We start from the raw sequence: 19,204 nt of genomic DNA on the forward strand, positions 1-19,204 counted from the left end.
ATTCCTGACCATATGATGCGTGCATTGAGATGAAAAAATTGAAGGCAAACGCCACAACCTCTTGGTTGATGCCGTGTGGTTGTAACCAAATGAGCAAGCTATCAATCTTGTTATGATTTATATACAAATGATGTAATTGTAATTACACCATACTTATGCTTTAATTATATTAGTGTGATTTTTATTAAAGAAAATCTTTCGAGTGATATCTAGGTAGTCCCCATTTTAGTTTGATTTATATCCTTCATCTTTGCCACAACAACTTCTTTTTAGTAGAAAGGCATGAGATCTACCTTGGTTAAATTAAAAAGAGAAGCAGGCGTTGTTGGATATATCATCTTGTTTACTTTTCAGCCAACCACAAGCACAATTAGATTCAGCCGTTGTTGCGAATTAAAGAAGCAAGAAGTTCTTTTTGAATTTTCTTTTTATGGGAGTGCCGAAAAACTGTATAATGTCAAAACTAAGAGAAATGCTTAGAAATACCAGTCACATTCAACATTAAACCTTAGAAGATGATCAACTTCACAACAAGACAATAGGAGTATGGAGGAGCATGCAGTAGCAAGAGAAGAGGTTACAAATTTCTGCTGATCACGTGCTGGTTTATTTTAGCTATAGATAAATAAATCTGAAATTCAGATAATACTAACTAATGTTGCTAATCTTTTTTTATTATTTTAGTGGTTATTCCTGCAGTGTTCCTCGTGTACATGCATATTCATGACAACATGCATAATATTCCTCGTGTACTTCACAACGATGGTATAAAACTAAGAGAGAATCTATTTTATTCTACTGAGTTTACTCTACTTCGATAATTTGCTATTGATTTTGTCTTCCTCTATAATATACCATTGACTTTGTCAATTTTTTCTATAATGTACCACACTGAGGTGGATACTTTTTAAAAATGCCTAAAATATCCTTCAAGCCATACAAGAGTTGATAATTGATTGACTCATTAGAAGTTTTGAAAAAATATGAAAGTTTTTGTGTAGGCTTCTTACAGAATGTAGAAGTTTATGTATATATTTTAGGATTTTCTTCAATGTTTTTTTAAAACTATTTTTATGGCATATGAAAGATGAATCACATACACAAAACATAGCCGGATTAGAAAAATAATTTTATGTGTCATATGAAAGATGATTTATATAAAATAACATCAACGCATGAGTATTCTATTAGCATATTGAACATAAATGATATTTTCAAAAAAAAAATCAATACATGCAAATTGAAAGTCTTAAAATATACGCACACTTCATAATATTTAAGGAGGCTATGTAAAAATTTTCATATTTTTTCAATACTTTTCTAGTAGGTCAATCAATTATAAACCCTCTATGTATTAAAGGGCATTTTAGGCATTTTTTTGAAAAATATCCACCCCAATGGTATATTGTAGAAAACATTGACAAAATCGGTGGCATATTACTAAGGAAGACAAAGTTGATGGCTAACCGTTGAGTTGAAGTAAACTTAGTTGTATAGAATAATAGATTCTCTCTAAAACCAATCTTCAGTATGGCATTACAAATATTAATTTCAGCTTGATAGATATACTCATTGAATGACAACTTGATTCACCAAACCAACCTTCAATGAAGATCATTATTGATGCATACAACACACTGCAAACTGAAACCGCTGACAGTACTCCAGCTACATAGCATCACTCATCACAATACAGAAATGAAAGGGACGAACCCCCATCAGCATATTTATTTGTAGCTGAAAATACACTTCAAACTCAAACACGGGAAGCTGATTTTGACTGTTTAGATAGGATGCACGTAGGTACCAGCTGCATCGAGGTATTTCCCGCTGCGCCCAAAGAAGCCCACTATACTGGAGTTGTTCTGCACCGGGACGCTGAAAGGGGTTCCTTCCTACCGTCCAAATGGCCCATATGGTTTCTTATTGGTGACAAATTTAATAGATCTTATAACTTTCCATCCTTCATATAGGCCATACGTTCCAGAAACTTCCTTGAGAAGCTCTGAACTGCCAAATTCAATCTACACAAAGAAAAGGAAAAATATAAAAGTATGGTAAGAAATTTACTACCCAATATATTAGTATTTTCTTTTCATTAATTGTGAGTGTCTGGTGTGAGCTGGGCGAGCGTCTATCCAAAATATAGTAGTAAATTACTAGGTTTATATATTTTTGAACAAAGGGATAGATGATTGTTACTCCAAAATATAGTACTCCCTCCGTTTTATAATGTAAGTCATTCTAGCATTTTTCACATTCATATTGATGTTAATGAATTTAGATAGATATATATGTCTAGATTCATTAGCATCAATATGAATATGGGAAATGCTAGAATGACTTACATTGTGAAACGGAGGGAGTATCAAATACAGATCGTATTGGAAGTTCACTAACCATGTAGGGATCCCCACCAGGACCACCCCATGGACCTGCTCTGTGCTTCTGTCCAGCTTGGTCCAAGTAAATAAACGATATCGAATCTGTTGAGTTGTGATCCAAATTCATTTGTACTTAATAAAGGCCAGCATGTAAATAATCAGTTTGGCTGAAAGGATTGTTTGCTGAGCTTTGTGGAGTTGATTCTTGCATTAACTTGTTTTGTGACAGTCAAAGTGCTATATGCCTCACCAAAGATCAGATGTTTCATTAGAGGACAAAGCACATTGATATCAAGTACCATTATGTTCACGATGTAGTCGCGCAAGGTAAGCTAAAGGTATGCAAGATAAGTACTCATGATAATCCTGCTGATATAATGACAAAACCTGTTCCTGTTGCTAAGTTTGAGCTTTGCTCAAGCTTAGTTGGTATAGTGGTTTAGCCCGAGAGGCTATTTGGCGCCGAAAGTGTTTTTTTTTGTCTTTGTTGTGTTCAGGGTAAAGGATTGATTCATGCTACAAGAAGGAATTTGTCTCAAGGTGGAGTTTGTTGAGTTGTGATCCAAATTCATTTGCACTTAATAAAGGCCAGCTTCTGCCGTACGGATCATCATCCCTTTTAGGGTTCCACTATATATATACCTCTTGTAAGCCGCCGTGCGACGATGTAACCTCACCTCAGATATAGTGAAGATATTTTGCTGGCTGGCGCCCGTGGTTTTTTCTCTCCTGTTTTGGGAGGGTTTTCCACGTTAAATCTCGTGTCTTTTGTGATTGATTTATTATTCTTTATCGTTTGTTCGCCTATCGTTTCCTAACAGAATCAACATTCCAGCTGCTATGTATTGTAATGGATTCTAGACGCTTTGGAATTGCTGTGATGTCTTGAGCTCTCCCTCCATCAATTCCGCCGCAAGGCCCAATCTTGGTGACAAGGCTCTGCATATATGTAAATCTTGCATATTCCATATATATTGATATTGCACGTCAAGTGATTCATAACATTTAACAAAGCTAAAAATAGATTATTTTGTCCTTAATTACCTGTGACCCTTTCAAGACAGGACAAAATCCCTGGATAGTGAGTTCCATAATATTGCCTTCTTGTTTCTGTTCGTGGAATTTTTTGAAGATAACACCATTTGCCATAGCAAACTGTCCCGTGCCCCCAACAATAGCCCACTCACCTCGTTCAACGACTATCCCCATCACCTCAAGTGTGGATCCCTTGAACGTGTAGCACATACATAAAACACCACATCGACCAATAGGTTACTGCCACGTTATAATTGATTGAGAAAAAAACTAATGGCCAAAATACAAGTGTAGAACTTAGCTTTCATTATAGTGTGATTAAAAGAGCTAGAGTAGTGTATCCATCCTCGTGCATGCATGCATACATACGCATACACATATATACATACAGATCAATATACTCCCTCCGTCCCTAAATATTGGACGCCGTTGACTTTTTTAAACATGTTTGACTGTTTGTCTTATTCAAAAACTTCTATCAAAAACTATATGTATACATACAACTATATTCAACCATGAATCAAATGATAGGAAAAGAATTAATAATTAATTAAATATTTTGAATAGACAAACGGTCAAATATGTTTAAAAAAAGTTAACGGTATACATTACGCTCCTTTCATCCTTAAACACAAGGCTAAAGGAGTTATGCCAGTTACCGGCGTAAATGTGCAGGCCTTGTGCACGGGCAACGACCTTGGCGTCGCGGCCGATGCCGTCATACACCGGCCAGTTGTTGACGACCAAGGGGCCCAAGCCGGTTTCTCTGTTATTGCCTGTAAGCCCGGACTGGTCTGGTCTTGGACCAGCCGGCGTGTGGTGCAGGTAGAGCATGCTGAAGTTGATCTCGTTGCCCTGAAATAGCGAGCTACGTGGGGTGAATTGCAGCTTGTTGTTGCTGGCCGACATGGCTGAGAGCTAGCTAGCTGCTGGTGGCAGATCAGAATTGGTGTGTGCTACTGTGGCTGTGGCTGTGAGCGATGCGATAGACTGAAGCTGGCGTGTATGTGGTATTTATAGATAGAGATTTGTTCCGGTGAAAAAAAAATACCTCGAGGTATCGGTGCCTTACAGTATTAAATTATTTCTGATCGTTGGATCTAGCTGAGTAAGATGGATATTGTTAGATCCAACGATCGAAAACAATTTGTTACCGCGTGAGGTACTGGTACCTCGGGGTATTTTTATTGGACCGAAGCAAATCTTTTATAGATAAGGCCGCCACACGATCGATAAGTGCACGTTTATACGTACGCTGTGTTAGGGCTTAATTAAAACTAGAAGAGAGAGAGCGCGTAAGAACTACGCGTTTGTCGTTTGCTTTTGTGCATGTGTGGTAACGGGGCGAGGTAGTTTCTGTGCGTGGCTTGTGTGTTCTAAGGTTCTGTGGCCGTGTTGATCTGCGTATATATGCTTCTCGATCGGTGTGGATTTGTTTTACCTTTGTGCTTTGGTGTTGAAGGCTGTGCCTGTGTTGCTTGTTGCTTCTGTGTGCAAGCTTCATCGATCTTTTTTTTTCTTTTGAAACCCTCTGCCATTTTTATTTTTATATTTTTTTCTCGAAAATGGAATCAGAACAGTAGACCCGAAAACGATAACAATATCAATAATAACGATATATTGAAAACGGGACTGTCGGAATGAAATCTACCGATATTGGTCGGAAGTCGAAAATTCATGTCGGAAATAACGGAGTGTGACATAACCACACATTTAACTATGCATGAAGATAAATTTATAACTTCATTATTGAACCATCACACTTCACGTAACACCATGATGTGATGATTGATGATATAATAATAAGTCCGACGAACAATATAATTACAAAGGTCAACAGTTCTTCAACATCGATAAGTTGAAAAGACCAAAGTTCAGCAAAGTCCACATGCCACACTCTAGGGTTAACACGTTTTCCCCTGGACACTTCTCCTTTCTAATAGGCTAAAAGCTTATTAGGCTTCCTCAATTCATGGGCTTCCGATGGGTTGGGCTGGCTGGGACACTAGGAATGTTTTGGAATTTTGATAGAAATTATTAGACAAATAGGGTTATCAACAAAACGGTCGAAAAAACCTCCATCCCATTTTGCTACCATTTTTGGAACATATTACCATTTCCATTTCCAACACCAACTATTGCCTGCACCGACTGAAATGATCGGTGCAAACCAGAAACAGCAGCCTGAAATCTCGAAGATTTTCGTACCGTTTTCACTCCTATTGGAGAGAGTGGGTGGCACATACTACTATCGGAACTCACTTCGGTGCCAGTAGGGAATCCCATATAGGAGCTAGATTTTTCAGCCGGCACCACGGAGATGGTATTGATGAGAGGGACTCATCGATGCCAGATTGAAAATCTGCACCTATGAGTTGTACTACATTTCTGAAAAAACAAAACAGGCTCGTCTTAATTCAAGCGGAGGTGATGCTCCATAAAATAAATCACAAAATCCTTTTAAAAAAAGAGTCACAAATTCACATCATAGAATATGCTGATGGATTGAGAGTAGGGAGATGGGAGAGGGAGAGAGGAAGCCAAATGGATAAGGACAGGGAGAGTGAGAGAGGTGAATGGTTAAGGTCGGTTTCTTATCCCACCCCGCTCAGCTTCACCTACCGCTCAATAGGTACCGGTTTTCAAAAAACTAGAATGATAGCTAATTTTAAATATGTTGATTAGAAGAAAAAAACCGGCACCTATATTTTAGGAGGAATATATATAGGTGCCGGTTCCTATTAACATCCAGCATACATATGTTGCCACATAGGTGCTGTTTGTGTTGAATAGAACCCTGCAGGCGTGTGTTCGGGTGGAAAAAATATTATAGGTGTCAGTTCTAGACTTTCCGGCACATATAGTGTCATCTCATTTTTCCTATTACATATGTAATAGTGTGGTGGCTATGGGCTATTGCAGCAAGGAGTACTACTGAACATGCGAGCGAGGAGCTTCTTCTATATATCTTTGTTGTAGATCGTTAATTTATATATACCCTTTGTTTTACCTTTCAAAGATGAGTGCGTTAAGGACTCAAGGTTCATATCTTTCCTGAAGGAGGATGTGTGTAAGTGTGTCATGGTGTGAGTGCGGTGTGTGTAAGTGTGCGTCTTGAGTTATACCCTTCTCAAAAAAAAAAAGATGAGTACATCAAGGACTCAAGGTTCATATCTTTCCTAAAGGAGGATGGCGGCAGAAGCTGTTGACTCTCTTGTAGGATCTCCCGACCCGTTTATCATGTCAATCGAGTTGTTGGTAGACACCTTGACGTAAAAATAAATTTTACTCGTGTATTGTTACGATGAATGAGTATTCATAAAAGAATTATTCACTGATAACATAACATCATCAACCTCACAATTAGGCATCCCTACAAATCAGAAATTACATCAACAATCAGGAAGCACGACAAGCGAGTAACGCTAGAGGCCATATCCCAGACCAGGCGGATATCAGATCAATCAACAATTAATAATCACAGGTAATGACAATGACAAGGATCGGAGGCAGATTGGGCTAACAGCTGCTGCGTGGGGAGGAGGCAGCCAGTGAAGATGTCATGCCGGTGAGCTACAGAGAAACCAAACGGCGATGTGGGAGACCACGGCGGTGGCTGCATGGCCTCCACAGTTGTTCCCGTACGTCTTCTCTTCTAGTGCTGATCTCTACGCCTCACTGTGGCGAGGCGGTGGCAAGGAGCCTACGCAGCCCGGCGAGATCCGTCGGCGGCAACGTCGTCTTATCTTACAACAATAATCCATAACAATGTGGCAGAATGGAAACAAATCCAACGACGGCGAGGAGGGCACACAGAAGCTTCACCATCCTCAACTCCTTGGCGCGCCTCTCTTTGTCCTTCAACAAACCATCGATAATGCCTGCGATACAACTCAGGTTAATTAGGAATATCCACACACTGCTACTGATGAAGGGCTTCCGTCTCAAACTACGATTTAGACCTGTGGCAGTAAAATTTAGTTGTGGTCTAATTAAGCAAGCTCATCCGAAGAGCTACTTGGTGAAAAACAATCTGTTGTTCCTTATCATATCACTCTAGGAAATTTTCAAGCAGACAAAAATAATCTAGCTCTGTATGTAATGCTTGAAGGAAAAATCTTCTATCAATAATCACGTTTCATAGAGATGATGTGCAAGATAAGGTGATGAATCGCATCATGTGCTTTGCCTTGCATCCAAACCGTTCCATCCATATCTCTCTTTTCGTCAGTAGACGTTAATTTACTGTAGTAAATTTTATTCTAGTGGGCAAATAATTATCAAGTGAACACTATATTGGTAGTTATATGACAACGGAGCTTGAGAAAAAAGAAAGAGGCTAACCATATACTCTACATAAACACTAACTCCAGGGAAACTATATTTTAGTTTGCACATACAGTGATGGATTAATTAGAGGAGGCAAAACTATAATATGCAGTTTAAGCTTCTAGATTCTATTCTTGGCTATGCACATACAGATTCCAAAACATAAGAAAAGAATACCAAAATACTCCATAATGTATAGGAAGAGAATACGTCGACAAAAGTATACACCAATGAGTAATGTTTACCTCTAGATATGGAAGAGCAGACGATATTTGTGTCCAATTTGAAGGGCTCCCGTGTGTAAAACACATACCACCTTCTCCTGATGCGCATTTCACCTGCATATCCACTGATTTGCTGGATATGGCTGATCTTGTCCCAGTCAGAGCAAGAGGCCCCCATTGATATGTTACCAAGCAGTGGCAAACTACAGTCCAGCACCAAACTCTTTGGCTTTACATCTTGTAGATATCCTGGGAGTGTTTTCATGCTGAAGTCTAGCAGATAGAGCTTTTGCAGCGCAGGTATTCCCTCCAATAGTTTGAGCTTTGGGCAGTAATTAATGCTAAGCACTTGCAGTTTTGGGACACCTCTGATGCTCTCCATGTCAGGGTTTTTATACAGGTGAAGCTCCACAACTGAAGGCAAATTCTGTAAAGACTTGAGGTTATGGACCATGAACAATTTGAGAACACTCAAAGCCCTGGCATGTTCTCAGCAAGTCCAAGAGGAAGTTGTCGCAATTTGCACCTGTCTAGTGTAAGCTCATGCAGGAGTGGCATGGCTTGAATGTGTTCCTCCCACACCCATTCCTCCAACTCCAGCACTACTGTAAACTCTAGCGTCTCTAATATAGGAAATGCAACCGCTGCTCGGGAAGGATGGCAATCACCATTGTGTTGCTGTATCTGCAGGAATTCATGCCCGATGCGCTCAATGGCTGGGGCACGCCTGATCTGTAGAAGCTTCAAACAGGAAAGCTGACACAAGCCATCAGGGAGTTTGGTGCAGCAAGGCAGGCCATCCAACTTAAGACTCGTCAATCTATCAAGCCTCACAGATGCTTTTGATGTCATCCACTTTGGGAGCTGCCAACCAAAATATCCTCTGATGTAAAGTTGTTCTAAGCAGTATGAAGGGCACAACTCATCAAAAACCTCCTTGATTCGTCGCTGCTCGTCTATAGAAATGATTCCTTCCTCTTTCAAGAATCCATCATCTCTCTGCCTATCAGTGCACTCTAACCACCATATGGCAAGATGTTTCTTGGCACCAAGCATGGCCTTTGCAGCGGAAGAGCTGGCAGATACATTCTCCAAACCCTTTATATGGAGATCCCTGAGCTGAGAAAGAGGTCCCAGCTCCTCCAAACTACACCACTCATCTTTTGATGAACTGCTACCCATCTGAGCTGGAAACGAGTATAATGTTCTCAAACTTGTAAGGCGACCAAAACCCCTAGGTATACTTTTTATGTTTGTGCCCATAAGGTTAAGAGATCTTAGCCGCTCTAGTTTTATAATGCTACCAGGAAGTTGTTGTATTTGTTCACAGCATGTAATCCCAATGTACTCCAAGAATTTCATCTTGCCGATGCCATCTGGCAGGCTACGTATGTCAGTACGGGAAAAGTACAAGTGCCTCAAGTTCTTCAATTGGCATAGAGAATCAAAAGTAGCAAGTTGTGCATATACTATACTCAGAACCCTTAAGTTTGAGAATTTGCTGCATAAATCATTGGCCTTCAACTTGATATGAGTACTTCCATAAAAAAATAACGTTCTAACTGAGTTTTGTTCTTGCCATGCACTCCAATCTAATTCATTCTGTATGCACAACCAACGATATCTATTTGAATCGAGGTCAGTGACTCTAAGATGTTCCATATGAAAGGGTAGTGCTTCATCTTTAGCCACATGTCGACAAAATGAGCGAACCACATCATGCATGGTCCAATTATTATTGTCGCCGGGCATTGTCTGTAAAAGGTTCCTTATGATTAACTCATTGTAATACTCCTTTCCTAGTTCTTCCGGTTCATTTGATTTTCCATTAACAAAACCTTCACTAATCCATACTTCAACAATCAAATGTTTATTGGGTTTACCATATTTAGGGAAGAGTGAGCAATACAAAAGGCATTGCTTCAAATGAGGGTCTAGGTCATCGTAGCTTAAATATATTGCATGGTTTATCTCTTCAGGCATTCCATCCACTAACCATGAAGGACTTCTTAGTACCTTTCCCCACTCAATTTCATTTATCTCTTTGTGGTTCAAAAGCCCTGCAATCGCTTTGATAGCTAGCGGTAAACCACCACATCTTTCTAAAATTCTAAAGCCAGTACTCTTTAGCTTCTCAATCGCATACTCATCTTTCAAAGTTGAAGCAATCTGCAAGCGGTTGAAGCCCATGATGTTAATACATATAGGCTAGATTTGCGATTGATCGAGAAGGGTAATTTGTGCATTTGCCAAACATAGAATTCTTAGCTATTATTTAAGTTAGCATTTCTATTACTTCCCGGTCTAAATTTAATTAGAGTAACCTTACAGTTGGTTGTTTACTTCATACTCCCTCCATTTCAAAATGTCACTGACTCTAAGTTGTCCCATTTGAGATGATAGTGCTTCATCTTTAGCCAAATGTTGACAAAATGAGCGACCGACATCATGCATGCTCCATTCACTATTGGGCATTGCCTGTATAAGGTTCCTTATAATTAACTCATTGTAATACTCCTTTCCTAGCTCTTCCGGTTCATTTGATTTTCCATTAACAAAACCTTCACTTATCCAAATTTCAACAATCAAATGGTTATTGAGGCATTGCTTCAAATGAGGGGCTAGCTAGGTCATCATAGCTTAAATATATTGCATGGTTTATCTTTTCGGGCATTCCATCTACTGACCATGAAGGACTTGGTACTTTCCCCACTCAATTTTATTTATCTCTTTATGGTTCAAAAGCCCTGCAATCGCTTTGATAGCTACAAGTAAACCACCGCATCTTTCTAAAATTCCAAAGCCAGTACTCTTTAGCTTCTCAATCGCATACTCATATTTCAAAGTTGAGACAACCTGCAAGCGGTTGAATCCCATAACGTTAATAGATATAGGATGCATTTGCTTACCTACTTTTTTTTTTACTTTCTTTAGTAACGAAGATGATCATTCTCTTTGTTTTTTGATCTAGAAGGGTAATTTGTGCATTTGACACACACAGAATTCTTAGCTATTATTTAATTTAGCATTTCTATTACTTCCTGGTCTAAATATATTTAGAGTAACCTTACAGTTGGTTTGTTTACTTCATAATCTGCAAAAACTCTCCAACCCTTTGCGTACTTTCCAATATGTCTGCTTCACTACAGTATAACACATCATATATATCTTGCAATCTCTATTTACATTCATTAAACCTATAAACCTATATAATTCATCCCCTCTTAGTGTACTTAATAGCTATTTCCTGATATTCCGTGCTTCCACATCATCAAGAAATGCATTGCCCGTTCGATCGAATCTGGATACCCCTAATAAATACTTTGTCTCTCTATTCACAAGCTTACTATTGTAATTGGACCCATCTCAATCCATATTTTCCTCTCCTTCTCCACACCCAGCATGAGCCACCGGCCTCATACTCTGCCATGACGAGCGCAAATGGCATCTCCTACTCTCCCACATGACCTCCCGATCGCTTCACACTCCCCTTACCCTCCAACTCCCTCCCCCACTTCTAAGGCCCAGCGCTCCACCACAATGTGTTTTTATACAGGCACGGCCTTATCACTATTGGCTTCTATAGGACAATTTTATATGTATGCTTTGTGTGATTTGATAATTTTGTTGTGTTTATTTAATTTTAGGAGCAAGTGGCTTATAGTATGCTCAAGCTTTTCCCTAAGCAGGTATTTATTTGGCTGGATCACGTTGAGGGGTGGATAAAAATCTGACACAATCAATGCGTGCTGTATGGATTCTCAAATCCTTCCCTGTTTATGTGTTATGATGCTAGGCATACTCCTGTTAATGCTTCCATATAATGACTGCAAGAGTATAATGTTTCCTTCAAATATAAGATAGCATATTGATAGGTTGGTATTCCGTTCTCCTTATCTTAAGCTTTGTATACTCCTACAAATTTATTTGCAGAAGCATGGCATTTTTGTGCCTCGTATGTTTATGTGCCATTATGTTCACATAACTAGGCCTCACTATATTGTTGTCCATGTCTACTCTTATATCTCCATCTTACCCTTTTCACTTAGAATTAGTCACTTTTTTTAACTAGCTGACCTAAGTTGGTTCTGTAGAATACGTCAAACTTGCTCAGAGTTTTGCCATTCACTAACTGATGATATGCTTATTTTCTCTTTTGCTCCAATCAGATAAAAAAAAGTAATTATCACCCAGCTCCTATATTTTCTTGATTTGCACAAATGATTCTGAACATTCCCCTAGAGTTTCCCTATAAAATACCTTGGATTGCCACTACTTCTTGGAAGGATGCGCAAGACGGATATTCAACCAATCTTCGATAAGATCGCAGCACGGGTCACCGGCTGGAGGGGAAAAACATGGGACCAGTAGGGAGATCAACTCTGGTCAAGTCAATGATGACAGCGCAGCCCATCTACCTACTCACCACCCTCAAGGTCACCAAAGAAGCCGTAGGCCTCCTCGAAGTGAAGAGAAAGAGGTTCCTATGGAAATGCAAAATAAACTAGAAAAAGATGTGCCTCCCAACCTTGAACCGGGAAAAACCGGAACCAGCTCCTCAGCCGGTTCGATTTGCTGCAAGGACTGGACATGCAATCGAACCGGTCACAACCAGATGAACCGGGCAGTTTTTGGTGAAAACCGGTGAATCCGACGCCTCTGAACCGGCGGTTCTGGCGAGCACGTGGAGCAGGCTACAAAGGCCCACTAGGCCCAAGTCATGCATGTGTCATTTTTACTGAATAAATGAAAAAAGGGTGGGAAGATGGGATTCAAACCCTGGTTGCCTCATTACAAACTCAATAACTAAACCAACTAGACCACTTATGCATGTTGTTCAAGGGAGAATATACATATAATATGAATGCTCCGGTTCTGCAGTCGAACCGGACGACCCAGCGGTCAGACCTGTGAGCCGGTGAACAAGAAGCTTGACCGGTTCGATGGCCGGTCCGGCTTTTTGCACTATGCTCCCAACCGTGCAAAGAGGACTGGGAGTTCTTAACATGGAGAAGTTCACGAGGGCCCTGCGCCTGAGATGGCTCTGGCACGAATGGAAAGACCCCACCAAGCCGTGGGTGGGCCTCAAGACACCATGTGATGAAACATATAAATTGCTCTTCACCACGACCACTACAATAACGATTGGGGATAATAAAACGATTCGCTTCTGGGACTCATCCTGGCTAGATGGGCAAAGGCATTATGCCACTACCCTATGCAGTCTCCAAAAATAAAAAGAGAAAAAAATACTACGTGAAGGAATAAAAAACGACGTTTGGATTGATGATCTGGACTTAAATGGCAGCACCCATTTCACAGTGGATCTGATCAACAAACTCGTGTCCCTGTGAGACACAACCCAGAGCATCCTTCTAGATCAAAACAAGCCTGACCATACTGCCTAGAAGCTTTCAAGCCATGGAGAATACTTGGGAGCGTCGGCTGATAGAGCGATGCATGGGAACCATAGGTACCAATTTTAACGGCTTAATATGGAAATCATGGGCTCCTACAAAGTGCAAATTTATGCATGGCTTGTGATCCAAAATAGAGTTTGGACTTCTGATCAACTCGTAGCCAGAGGTTGGCCAAATAGCGGGACATGCCCCCTCTAACGTACGTCAACTGAAACAGCAAGCCACCTGGTTGCCCAATGTAGATACACCAAAAGAATTTGGAGCCTAACTACCGCATGGGTAGCATATCAACAACTAGACCCGAGTCACTAGGACCCATGCCAAAGCGTTAACGACTGGTGGGAAATGTTAGCCAACTCAAAGGAAGTACCCAAGAAAGGCATGCGGACCCTAATCCTACTCGTCGTCTGGGAAAGCTCGAAAGAAAGAAATTAGCGGGTTTTCGAGCACAAGGAGATGGCAAAATTAAAGGAGGCAAGAACTTGGGCTATGGGAGGAGCAAGGCAGCTTCGGGATTTTGTTTCGAACCAACCATAGGTGCCATGTAGCTCTGTACATTTTTTTTCCTTACCCCTAGCCCTAGGGGTTGTATTTTTTACCTCTATATTTAATGAAATAGCACAATCTCGTGCTGATTCCTTCAAAAAAAAATGAAACTAGTTAAATAGCACCCATTCCACATGGTTTTATTATTAGGTGGTGGTGATTGTGCATGCATAACTGACATAACATTTGATCCACAAGATTAGAGACAAAAAATGGTTGGCATACCTAGTATATCTATTACTCCTTAAAAAACATCTAGTGGAGGTGACAGTGAATCTGCCACCCCACTATTGCTTTGGCTGTTTTCAGAAATTACCTACAGATATTTTCTAATATTGTGGAATCATCGAAAATTTGGTTTAAACAAGTGAATAGCATATAATCAAATAAACAAACAAGTGATACTAAGATATCTATTATATATTAAAAGTCCATGAAACTTCCTACAAATGCTCCTAAGCCACCATGTGTCGCTCCTACAAACGCTTATAAACCGCCAAGTGGCACTACAAAATCTAATCGTTCATTTTTCTTTAAATTAGTGGGTCCAATATTTTCAACCATTAGATCTAATAAAAAACAAAACTCCCCTATCTCCATGTATCCCCATCTCCCCTCCTCCTGTTGGTACGTACATACTTCACTCCTCTCCTCATCTCTTTTTAATTTCTTAATCTCTAATTTAAGCCACATATCTTATTTTTATTGTTAATTAAATAAATAATTTAATATCTATGCTGTTCTATGCGCCATATGCTTTCTATGGCAACCAAATATAACAAGGAAAAAAAATTTCACTATAAAAAAGTTAATAACATATTTTATGTTACTTTAAATAATTCTACAAACATGTGTCGCTAAATTGTATCGACGATATCCAATCTATCTATTATATAGTGAAAGCCCATCAAATTTCCTATAAATGCTCCTAAACGCCATGTGACGGCTCCTATAACTCCACGTGACGCTCTAATAAATTAGATAAAAAAGAAACAACTAGCTTTGATTTTCACTAAAACAACTAGCTCTAATATTTTTTTCTCTAACTGTTCTCTCATTATAACTAAATTAACAATATAAGATACATATGCCTATATTTTGCTATATAATTATAGCATTTGGGTGCAATCCACCGGTGCAGTTTGCGCGCCATCTAAATACCTTATAATCTAACAACAAATATTATATTACTATGAATCATTCTACATTCTACAAACATGCATAGCTAAATTAAATATATAGTATCGAAATAAAAATTTAAAAAATACATATTCAATTTGCTAAAAGAAAAAGAAATAATTCAACAATATAGGTCGCAGCATGATATGTTTGAAAACATGTATAGCTAAACACACTACATAAGCAAGAGTAACTAACTGAAATATAAATAGTCTGAGCCACTATATAAAAAATCGAGTGCCTTTTAGTAGAGAAAATATTAAGTTTTTTTTCTAAATGTGCTCAAATAATCCAAACAAGCTAAATGATCTTCTATTTAATATTCCACCTTTATAAGTTTCTCAAACACGGTCTACGATTCATGCCCGCGCGAATGCGTGGGCTACCTTCCTTGTTTGATAAAAAGTATATTTTGCTGTGACATATTATGATATTATTTTCTTCTGCCCAAAGCAAAGCTTGGGTATTTTGCTAGTGTGTACAGTGTGTTACTTTTAATGAAACTGCAAATACATGTTAATGTTGGAAAGTGCTTTCATGGATATTAATTAAGAATATATTTTATGAGTAATCAAGTCAAAGGTTAATCTTGAAGACTTTACCAATACATAATAGGATTTTCTACAGAGGGAATAATTACCAAAATAAATACTCTGAGGCAGGAGTAAGAAATAAATACGAACCTGTTTCTTGAGTAACAACCAGGCATCTTGCCGAGATAATATGTCCACGCGGTGGTACGGCTGTATGGCCTTCATCTCTCGGGCAACTCTTTCGTCTCTGGTGGTGATGAGAACCCAGCTGCCTTGAGCAGCCGAGTTAACTAAAGGGATTCTTAATGAATTGTTCCAAGCATGGACGCTCCACATATCATCCATCACCAAAAAGATTTTCTTTCCAGATATTGCTTCTCGAAGGATTGGCTGAAGCAGGGACAGTTCTTGATGCCCACTGTGCTCACCACCGGCACCAGTGATGGCCGTCCTCACCAGCTCAGGATCACTGAATTCCTGGTTAATGCTCAGCCATATTATTTTGTCGAACTTCTCCTTGATGTCCTGGTGGTTGAAGATGTTCTGTGCGAGGGTAGTTTTACCAATACCTCCAACACCGACGATGGCAACGACCCTGACGTTGCTGCTGATACTCGCCGCACTTGCCTCTTCCTCCTCCCTCGTTAGCAACTCCACCAGTCTCCTTGTATCTTGCTCGATCTTATTCCCGACAACGCCTGACCGATCAAGCTCTGGTGTTGTCCGGCGTAAGCCATGGCCTTGAGCTGTCCTGCTGCAGTCACCGTAGCGATCGAGCTTGATGAAGCTGAATTGCTCGGCACGCTGCTTGATGCCATCAAGCCGCTGGTTCAGCGCCATGATGCGGCTTCCAATGTGGTGGGCGTTCAAGGGATTCCGCAGGGAGAGTAGCGACGGGTTGTTGCTGCGCCTACTGTCCTGATCCATGGCTTTGAGCTGACACAGCTCCAGGATGTCCGTGGCATCGTACATGGCATCCTTGAGCTCCTTCACCCAACCCTGCACGTGCAGATCGGTGATGCGCCTCCGCTCCGCGTCGGCGAGGAACTCCTTGAGCCCATCAAGCCTGACGCGGAGGCTGTCGATCTTGTCAGAGATACCAAGCAGCATGCCCACCTCCTTCCTCGCCATCTTGGCAAGCACATTGCTCAGGTTGGATGCCAAGGCCTCCAGAACCACAGCCATCAAGGCTGAACGAGTAGTGCTTCTGCATCTCAGATTTAACCAGCTTGTCAGTTTTTACATACATATATAGCAATAAAACAGAAAAGGTGCTCTAAAGGATTGTGTACCTGGCTTTAATTAGTATGCAACTTCTCCGATCCTGTTCAGAACCAAGTAGATTGATGAAATGGAATGGTGGCACAGAGCTCAATATATACACATATTGAGCCATTTTTAATTAATACAATCTATTTTCTAACCCTACTCAATGGCTTTCCTAATCCTGACAGCAATGTGGATGCAGGACACCTCACGCGAGCAGCCACGTATTAGATTATCAAGAATCTTAGTCAACAACGAAAAGGGGATCAAATTTCAAGCGAACTGATTGTTGTCTCCATCCATATTGTGGAGATATCTAAGAATATGCCATCTCCTAACAACTAAACAAAACTGATTTCAAACAAAACTGTTGACGCAAGTTAAATTGTACTGAAATAAACCATCTCTGCACTGCACTAGGAAGTTGCCGCGTCACTTTCCACTTCCAACAAAATAATCTCAGATGTTCTGCTGTAAACATATCTGTTTCTTTAATAGAAATGGGAGGGGGTAACATCTATAGTTAAAAAAACTAAATAATCTCAGGTGGCTGCATCAGCATCAACCTTCACTTTTAGATTAGCTTATCACAATGTGTTGACTCGGGACTTCTCAATATTTTTGGTCACAGTTTGTTGGAACATTGCAATCAGTGTTCTGCTCTTCTAGCCCATGAATCTCGGCCACAACTACGCCATAAAATTATCATACATGCTGTGAAGTTTGTACATGACACAGAAATTCCAATGTACCTATGTCAAATAAATCTATCAAGAAACTAATGGGGTCGCTGCTCTCCCTTGGAGAATCAGTAGATGGAAAAACTCTTCTTTTTTTTTCTTTGAACGAAACATACAAACTGTTATGTGGCAAGAATATTTCCTGGTATTGGATTTTTTTTTCTTCAATATTTCCTGCTATTGGATTTGTCTGACAGAACATTTGATGGTTGATATAAGTATCAAATACATGTGCTTCATTCTTTGCCCAACTAAAGGTGCCTTCTCTGACTGGTGCGAATTATTAGTGCTAAGCTATTACCAACAAAATTTCAATCAGAGAATCACAATGGTTTTGTTTCGATAATGGGAATAAAAGCTCAATGAACAATGATGTTTCCATGTTTCATATATTGCTTCAGTAGTTCAAATGTGTCAAGATAGGAAATATCGTAGATCCAACAAAAAAAAAAGGTGCAGATTTCCTAGGAAATAAAAAAATGAAACAAAATTGAAAAAAAATACATTACCCTGCCATGACGTCACCGATGGAGCTGCTGCCGCTTCAGCTACCCTTGGTGCAGAGCAAGGCAACGCGGACGCAGCTCACCCCCACTATCCAGCACACGCTGGGATCCCCAATCCAGGCCTCAGGCTGCTCATCTGCATTGCCCCACGGCCGCAGCCGTTCCTGCAGTGTTGGGAGAGAGATGGGGAATAACCCCGCACGAGTTCACCATGGAGAGCACCACACTGCGGAAATACGACCACCTGCTGAGGGATGACTATCTTATCGGCGCCGATGGCCATCTCCGGCTGCCTCTCCTGCCGAAGTGGTTTTTGCTGCTGCGGATCTGGAGGTGGAAGAAGACCCAGGGGCGAAAATGACATTCTGGGCTTGTTCACTTTATTGCTAAAATCGACCTTACCTAAATTCGACATCTTTCTAAATTTTGATAGTGTTTTAATGAGAGGAAACTTTTGAAACTATCAAATTTTGGTAGAATTCCATTGGTAAGATCATGTGTAGTTTGTAACCTTAACGAAATTTGGTAACACAAAAATTTGGTAGGATTGAACATAACAATAAAATGAACATGCCTTTCATATTAGTGTTCCACGTTGATGCGTCTTATACGTAGGTGGAACAAAATTAAAAGAGTCTTGTCTCTCTAGCGACAATTTCCTTAAAAAAATGAGCAATTCTACGGTCCTTGAGGAGGTACCATGAGGTACCAAAAAAATTAGTGTAAATTATGAGGTACCATGAGGTACCAAATTTACAATAGAAAAATTGGTACCTCCTCAAGGACCGTAAAATTGCTCTAAAAAAATTATTAGGGACAAATCTTATAATGGCATTTGGAGATTGGCCACTTGAGTTGCAAATAGTTAAATTTCCCCTCAAATGCAATATATGTCATGAAAAATCATGAAGAAAAAAAAAAGAAGACCATATAGCGTAGTGACATATATCATCTCACCAAATTTCTATTGTATAATCAATTGAGCAATGAGAAGAAAAATTCGGATGCATATAATATTTGTATTGCTTATATCTCGGATTTG

General features: G+C 39.9%; 2 protein-coding genes across 4 annotated transcripts; both read right to left on the minus strand.

The window, feature by feature from the left end:
• Positions 1-1,696: 1,696 nt before the first annotated feature.
• LOC4351733 (uncharacterized) lies at positions 1,697-4,401 on the minus strand. Its single transcript, XM_066306167.1, is given in 5 exon segments — positions 1,697-2,024; positions 2,401-2,498; positions 3,221-3,323; positions 3,429-3,618; positions 4,036-4,401. Coding segments are annotated over 5 exon segments (924 nt in total). The 5' UTR covers positions 4,329-4,401; the 3' UTR covers positions 1,697-1,784.
• Positions 4,402-6,692: 2,291 nt separating this feature from the next.
• LOC4351734 (disease resistance RPP13-like protein 4) lies at positions 6,693-18,510 on the minus strand. 3 transcript variants are annotated; one of them, XM_015762632.2, is made up of 5 exons: positions 18,166-18,510; positions 16,943-16,974; positions 15,801-16,857; positions 7,994-10,141; positions 6,693-7,300 (listed from the first exon to the last, which is right to left on the minus strand). In XM_015762632.2, exons 3-4 carry the CDS (start codon positions 16,833-16,835, stop codon positions 8,444-8,446), a joined length of 2,733 nt encoding a protein of 910 aa, XP_015618118.1. In that variant the 5' UTR covers positions 16,836-16,857; positions 16,943-16,974; positions 18,166-18,510; the 3' UTR covers positions 6,693-7,300; positions 7,994-8,443. The 3 variants fall into 3 exon arrangements, with proteins under 3 accessions (XP_015618118.1, XP_025877892.2, XP_066162693.1); XM_026022107.2 differs by having other exon boundaries at positions 6,716-7,300; positions 7,994-9,154; XM_066306596.1 differs by having other exon boundaries at positions 6,716-7,300; positions 7,994-9,348.
• Positions 18,511-19,204: the final 694 nt, after the last annotated feature.

The sequence above is a fragment of the Oryza sativa genome, chromosome 12 (genome assembly GCF_034140825.1).
Source record: "Oryza sativa Japonica Group chromosome 12, ASM3414082v1".
In the NCBI taxonomy this organism is placed as follows: domain Eukaryota; kingdom Viridiplantae; phylum Streptophyta; class Magnoliopsida; order Poales; family Poaceae; genus Oryza; species Oryza sativa.